Below are 7,076 nucleotides of genomic sequence, written 5' to 3'. Positions count from 1 at the left end.
CAGACAATATGAAGGCTTTATAAACCCGTATCCAAGTGCACTGTATTCAGCCTACTAATTATGATGCGGCGGCAAAAAGGATGATATTAACCGAGTCCCAATTTATGAGGTGCTGTGAGCTCCAGAAGGAAACAGAGAGCCTAGGTTGCACACTCATTTCAACATAATATGAGGCATTTGGCAACAGGAAAGAGTGGTAGTGTATAGACCAGAGATTCTTAATCTTGGGTCAGACTACAACTATAAATCGCCTTTGATCATTATCGGAGGAGAGCTACTCTTATGGTAGCAAGCATAAATTGCCTCCTTTGCTGAGCAGGGTCTGCCCTGGTTTGCATTTGAATGGGAGACTACGTGTGAGCACTGTAAGATAGTCCCCTTAGGGGGTGGGGCTGTTCTGGGAAGAGCCTCTGCATGCTTCCATGCAGAAGCTTCCAATTCCCTCCCCCTGGCATCTCTAGATAGGGCTGAGAGAGACTCCTGCCTGTAGCCTTGAAGAAGCCGCTGCCAGTATTGGGTAGACAACATTGAGCTAGGTAGGCCAAGGGTCTGACTCTATATAAGGCAGCTTCCTACGTTCCTATGGCTGGGGATGATGGGAGTTGTAGTCCAACAACATCTGAGGACCCAAGGTTGGGAAAGCCCCCCGCCACCCACCCCTGTATAGGCCAGTGATTCTAAACTTTTCTGTGGGAGTCACAGGAACATAGGAAGTTGTCTTATACCGAGTTAGACCACTAACTCCATCCAGCTAAGGCCTGGACAACATAAGGTCCGGATCCAGGCTGCGGTGATGTTTTTGCTGGCCCGCAGGTAGGAATATTCATGGCCTGTCCTGCTGATGAACAGCAGTGGCTTAGTGCAGTGCTTGAGACCCGATATCGCCCACCTGTGGGCCAGAGTCCACTGTGATCACGCTTCTCCCTTCTCCTTGACTCCAACCCTCTGCCAAAGTGAAAATTCTCTATGAATGTCAATGTTCCTTCCAATGAGAAATTTTAGAGAAGCTTCTTGGATGCTTTCTCCACATTACAAGGCAAAAATTAATCCACTCTGTTGGAAGCATCCAGTCCCTAAAAGGGATCACTTCCCAAAGAGGGCTATTTCTGGGAGTTGATTGAGAGAAATACAGATATATCATTTTGCATGTAGTATAACAGGCCTCCCATTTTAATCTACACATAGCAAACCATATGTCTCAGGAGACAAAATTCAAGAAACAATTAGATGGTGAAAAGGACTGTGAAGAAGACTTTAAATAAGTCCCGAACCCACTTGAAACTGGAGCCTGATCCAAGAAGCACCACACAAGGGCCTCTAGCTGGTTAGAAACATTGCGGAGACATGAACATTGCTAAGCATAATCAAGTTTCCTAGGGCATGCTGGGGAAAGTTAATGGAGCCCAAGTTATTTGACACACTTAGTTTCAAAGTTATGTTATTACTCACAAAAAGAAATCAATGGTCCAATATATCAAGCCAATCATTGCAGCTGTTAAAACACTGGGGTAGTTTAAACTTCAAATGCATTTGAGCTTAATGGAGGCTTCTTTTCTTTTTTCTTCTAAGAAAATGTTCCATTGATCAAGGCAACATGCATGAAAGACATCACCCAGTTGTGGTTTGGGTTGGGTTTTTTGTTCTTTTTTAGAAAACTGGAGATTTCATAGTAAATGAGACTTGATTGCACATTTTCAGTTCAGCGGCATGACCCCATTCAGTGAAATAAGAGATAAGGGAAATCATATATACTGCGTTATATATGGTAGGACTCTAATCAAAACAACGAAACAGATCAATATTCTTCATAGTGGGGTATGTATCTGAAGATCCACAAAAAATCTTGTAGTGAGACTAATCTTCAGCCCAAGCCATACAGAATTACTTATGGATTCTGTATTACTTATTAAGGTAGTTCACACAACTATTTGGCACCAGGACTGGGGAGGGCTAGGAGAAAGGCAGAACACTACCTGCCTTCCCCCACACAATCCTCGCTGCTTCTGGGCTCCTCTGAACCACATGCCCACATGAGCCATGCACACGATCAAGGGGGCAGGGGAAAAGTAGGCTGCGTCCTCCCATATCCAACAATGCACCACCGGAGGAGCACGGTGTATTGGGGGATTACCCATTGCTAGGCCGCTCCTTACGCCTGGCTCTGTGGAAGCTTCCATATGACCGGGAAGTGAGATAGAGGATGGGCACGTACCCTCCCACCTCACCTCCTACCGTCCAGATACCTGGCGGAAAATCAACAGGGTCAGGACTGATTCTGGTGGTTCTCATGGCCAGCCCTACCTGGGTAGGGCAGTTCTGGTTAGGCTGCTCATGAGAATGGCTATATTGTTTCACAAAGTGAACATCAAGAAGAAATGGGATCTTCTGGACTGCATGGAGATGAACATTGCTATAGGCTCAATGGATCGGGATGGCGGGGAGTTTACTTTTCAGTAAAGAGGTGGCTTCTCTGAAGAAATCAGCTGCGTTCTGGGCAGGTGTAGGGTTTCAAAGCCTTGCCTCATTTTTTCCTGTAGGTATCACCTGACAATGCACCAGGAAAGCAAGCAATCCTAGGAAATTACTGGGGAAAATATGGTTGCTCCCTATAGAGTGCAGTCATTTCCCACCCCACAGTAATGAACCAGGAAAAGGATGCAATGTCACGATATTGCATCCTTTTTGTGGGCACTGTAAGAAAAGGAAGGAGAATATTTGAAAGACCATGGCAGTGGCTACTCGGTCCAAGCAAACGGACCACAGCCATAGTCTACTCTCACAGACCGCAGCCACAGAAGCTGGCTCTTCATTAAAAGGTAAGCCTCTCTTCAACTCCCAAAATAGTCAATACAACATCCATATGATTCGTTATTGTCTCAAGTTCTTTGCCGATACTGGAGATATTTTTCATAAGAATACCTTTTGATGAAAAAAATGCCCCGATAGGGGTTGCATTGCCCTGATTATTGGGCCAATGCGATGAATGGCCCTATTAGAGGGCTACCAGGAAGTATTTGGTTGGTCCCTGTGGGCCACAGGATGCTGGACTAGAAGGACCCATTTGGTCTGACCTAATAGGACTCTTTTCCCTCTAATTTACAAACATCAAAATGAATAATGAATTTAGAAAATAGATGACCCAGAACCATAGGCTTTCCACGGCAAACTTTTAAGCACAGCCTTTTAGCTGTAGTCTTCAGACAAGCAGGGTGATAAAAGGATTTCATTTTGTGCCAACAATTTCCTTCTGCTAATTTAAAATCAACTTTAGATCTGATTTCGCTGTTGTTATATACAAAGAAAAGGCCCTTGCCTTGAGCACTCACATTTGTATTGGCTCCATGTTTAGTCGGGAGCTTTTTGTAAAATTGATGAATATTGTCTAACGGCAAGTGCAGACAGGCAAACAGATCTGTATCTTCCGTAATCCATTTAGCCTGACACACACGTGCAGGGGACCAAATTCGCTGCAATTCGTTCAGCGATGATGAAAAGTAAATGCAGACAAAGTCATGAACTTGGTCTTCCAAGGAACTGCAGCAATCTAATGAAAGTAGCGGAATGGATGCCTCTCTCCTCCACCTGACCCTGCTCCTTATGCAGCAGGAAGATTCAGAGTCAACAAACAAAACGGTGGGCATGTGACATTTATGGAGGATGCTTTTGTCGCGTAGCCAAAATCCGAACACTTACTGTATTTACCTGAATCCAAGACTAGGTTTGCCCCTAAGTTTTTTATTATTAGAAATCAGGAGGAAATCTTAAATGCAGAGTCCTGTTCCTTTTGAGAAAATGCAGGTAGAACCTGTATTTAACCTCTACTTTTTAAAGGGGTCGTCTTAAATTTAGAGTTACAGAGGCTCTTCTCACGATGCGTGAGAAGAGCCTGGGGAGGGTTAGCGGGGAGAGTGGGCTTAGCCCGCTTTCCCCGCAGATGACCGAGCAGCGGCCGCCCACACAACTGCCGGTTCTGTCACGAGCGTGCAGGGCATACTGGAGAGACCTGAGCTGGGATGCTGCTTTTAAGCCTCCTGGTCGGGAGTCTACTCATGAGTTGCCATGGCGCGGAGCCACGCAGCAGCAACTCACGATCGGAAAGCCCGGGTTAGCGGAGCGCTCTCTCCGCTAACACAGGCTGAGGGGAGGGCTACTTAAACGGGTGACCCGCTTTGACTGAACCGGGCTCGGCTGTGAGCCCAGTGAGTCTCACGATCAGTGGGAAGTGGGCGAAGCACCCTTAGCCTGTTTTCCACTGATCATCAGAATAGCTTCACCTTCTATTCGGGTAAATATGGTAATCCTGCAAATCACACTGTGCTGGGTCTCAAGGCCATATTTGGTACACACCATTACTCATCCCTGCTATGGAGAGAGGAAACCGTACTGGATGGCTGCCTGCACTGAGCAAACCATTGGACTAGAAGACTTCCAAGGAACATGGGAGGCTGCAGTATACCGAATCAGACCATTGCTCCATCCTGCTCAGTATTGTCAGTACTAACCGGCAGCAGCCTTCCAAGATTTCAGGCAGGAGTCTTTCCCAGCCTTACCTGGAGATGCCAGGGAATGAACCTGGGACCTTCTTGCATGCGAAACAGCTGCTTGACCACAGATGCTCTTACAGCGCTCACAGGAAGTCCCCCATCCAAATGCAAACCACGGCAGACCTTGCTTAGCAAATGGGACAATTCATGCTTGCTCCCACAAGACCAAGCCACTTAATGGCACAGTGGGGAAGTAACTTGCCTAGAGGAAGAGGATGCCAGTTTGAATCCCCACTGGTATGTTTCCCAAACAATGGGAAACATATCGCGCAGAAGCGATATAGGAAGATGCTGAAAGGCATCGTCTCAGAATGCGCGGGAGATGGCAATGGTAAACCCCTCCTGTAGTCTACCAAAGACAACCACAGGGCTCTGTGGTCGCCAGGAGTCGACACCGACTCGACGGCACAACTTTGGTCTCCACAAGACAAGACCACAAGACCAGAGCTGGTCACCATAAGACCAGCTCTCCTTTTCAAGATTCCTTCCAGCTCTCAAATTTTATGTTTCTAAGAACAAAGGATTGCCTCAAGGACAGAGTAGAGTTGACCTCATAAAGGGGATGGATCTACATCCCAATAGAAGGATGAGAATGAAGGGTGGGGCTTGCTACAATCACCCAATGCATTCACAGAGAGGGCAGATTCGAACTAGGGACTTGAAGTTTTGGAGCTCCTTCTCTTATCCACTGAGGAATTTTTAGGGCTTACATTGAGCACTGGATAGCATTTTCCTGTGATTCAGTGTTCCTTTGTTTGACATCAGAAAGAAGACAAACATTTACATCAAAACAATTTGTAATTGGTTCTTTATTTCGCATATCCCATCTGAAAACCCAGTATGCCACTGCCTGCTGCTCCAGCTTCAAAACAAATCACTGATAATCTTACTTTCAAGCTCTAGTGTTTATGGCGCACTTTTTGGTTAATTTCTTAACTGATTATACAACTGAAATATTGCTTACTGGTTGTTGTTTTTTTTAGAGCGATCTAGTTTCTTTTAAAGATATAGTTCCATTGCTATCCTTTTGTAAATAAACTATTGGTAGAGACGCCAGCAAAGGTTGCTGGACTTGTGGGCAAAAACAAGGTTCAGGGTTTTGAGATGCTTAACTCAAAGGGGGGGGGGCATTATGAGACCTCAGATTCTTCTCCGGTTTAGATTAAAATCAGAGCCTGAAATGAATTCCTGGCTCACTCCCAACACCCAGCCTCCAAACTCCCTCCCTCCCACCGACACATCCAGCCCTCAAATACCCTCCCTCTCCCCTTGACAGACAGGGCAGAAGCAGTGATCTTTCTCTGGTCATGAGGATAGAAGATCTTTTCCCTCTCCTCTTTTGGTTGTACTTCCAGCACGCCAGGACAAAAAGCCCCATTGGCCCTTGGGAAATGTGGTCTGCCCAACAGTAATGGACATTGGCCAGTAAGAGTTTAAAGGGAACGGGAGGACTAGTGTAAGGTAAATTCAGATTTGCTTGGGGGTGGAGATACCCATAAGGGGTATCCCCACCCCCAACTACTGGACTATTGAACTATTGGAAATAGTTCAGCCTTTTTGTGAGACAATCCAACGTGAGGAGGGGTGGGGGAACTTGCCCATGTCCACTTTTGACAAATGTACTCCTTCTTCTAGCACTCCACCGTCTTCAAGAGGTTCTCTAGCTCAATGATCACATCTTCAAGATTGAATGGCAGCAACATATTGGGATCATCCTGTTGCCAATAAGGGCGGCATTCTGGCTTTTCATCCTCTGGTAAACTCTCTGCAAGTTGGGAATGGCACCTAAAAATCAGTAAGATGAGAAACAAATTATTGGCAGCATTTTTATTTATTTAATCATCCATCCATCCATTTGACATATCTGTCTACCACCCAAAAGCCTACATCTCTGGGCAGTTTACAATAGAAATAATACCAATTACAACAAAATAAAAAGGTTAAAACATTACAATTAGAACTTATAACAATGTTAAAAACTATTAAAAGAGTATCTAATTGAAAGCCTGGGTGAACAAATGTGTCTTGACTGCCTTTTTAAAAGTTGCTCGAGATGGGGAGGCTCTTATTTCAGCAGGAAGCACATTCCAAAGCCTTGGGGCAGCAACAGAGAAGGCCTGTCCCTGACAAGCCCACCAGATGAGCTGGTGGCAACTGCAGACGGACTGCTCCTAATGATCTCAATGGGCAGTGGGGTTCATGATGAAGAAATGTTCAGTAAGCACAGTAAGTACCTAAGCTCTTTAAGCCTTTATAGATTCACAACCAGCACCTTGTATTTTACTCAGAAACTTATCAGCAGCGCTCCCCTTCCCTTTAAACGGTTTAAAGATCAGTTTCTCAGGATGTGATGAGCTTGTCTATTAATAAAAAGAAACCAAATGAAAGGAGAATGCCAAATCAACTTTATTTGGGCTCCAACCAGCTATATCACATAACTCTTCTCAATTTTACAACTTTGCAAATAGAAAGGAGAATGAACCACTAGACAAAATGACTGTCCACTTAATGTGAAGTCCCCAGTTTCCCCCC

General features: G+C 45.3%; 1 protein-coding gene across 4 annotated transcripts in view; it reads right to left on the bottom strand.

The window, feature by feature from the left end:
- Positions 1 to 5,334: 5,334 nt before the first annotated feature.
- The window catches only part of FTO (FTO alpha-ketoglutarate dependent dioxygenase), a 242,422-nt gene continuing 240,680 nt past the window's right edge, over positions 5,335 to 7,076 (bottom strand). For all 4 annotated transcript variants that reach the window (XM_053270972.1, XM_053270973.1, XM_053270969.1 and 1 more), the window contains one exon: positions 5,335 to 6,329. In XM_053270972.1, coding sequence (XP_053126947.1) covers positions 6,176 to 6,329 — 154 coding nt within the window. In that variant the 3' untranslated portion in view covers positions 5,335 to 6,175. The remainder of the gene's footprint in view (positions 6,330 to 7,076) is intronic.

Source organism: Hemicordylus capensis, chromosome 9 (genome assembly GCF_027244095.1).
Source record: "Hemicordylus capensis ecotype Gifberg chromosome 9, rHemCap1.1.pri, whole genome shotgun sequence".
Taxonomy (NCBI): Eukaryota; Metazoa; Chordata; class Lepidosauria; order Squamata; family Cordylidae; genus Hemicordylus; species Hemicordylus capensis.
The sequence above is the reverse complement of the archived record's forward strand: the minus strand, read 5'-3'. Positions and strand labels throughout refer to the sequence as shown.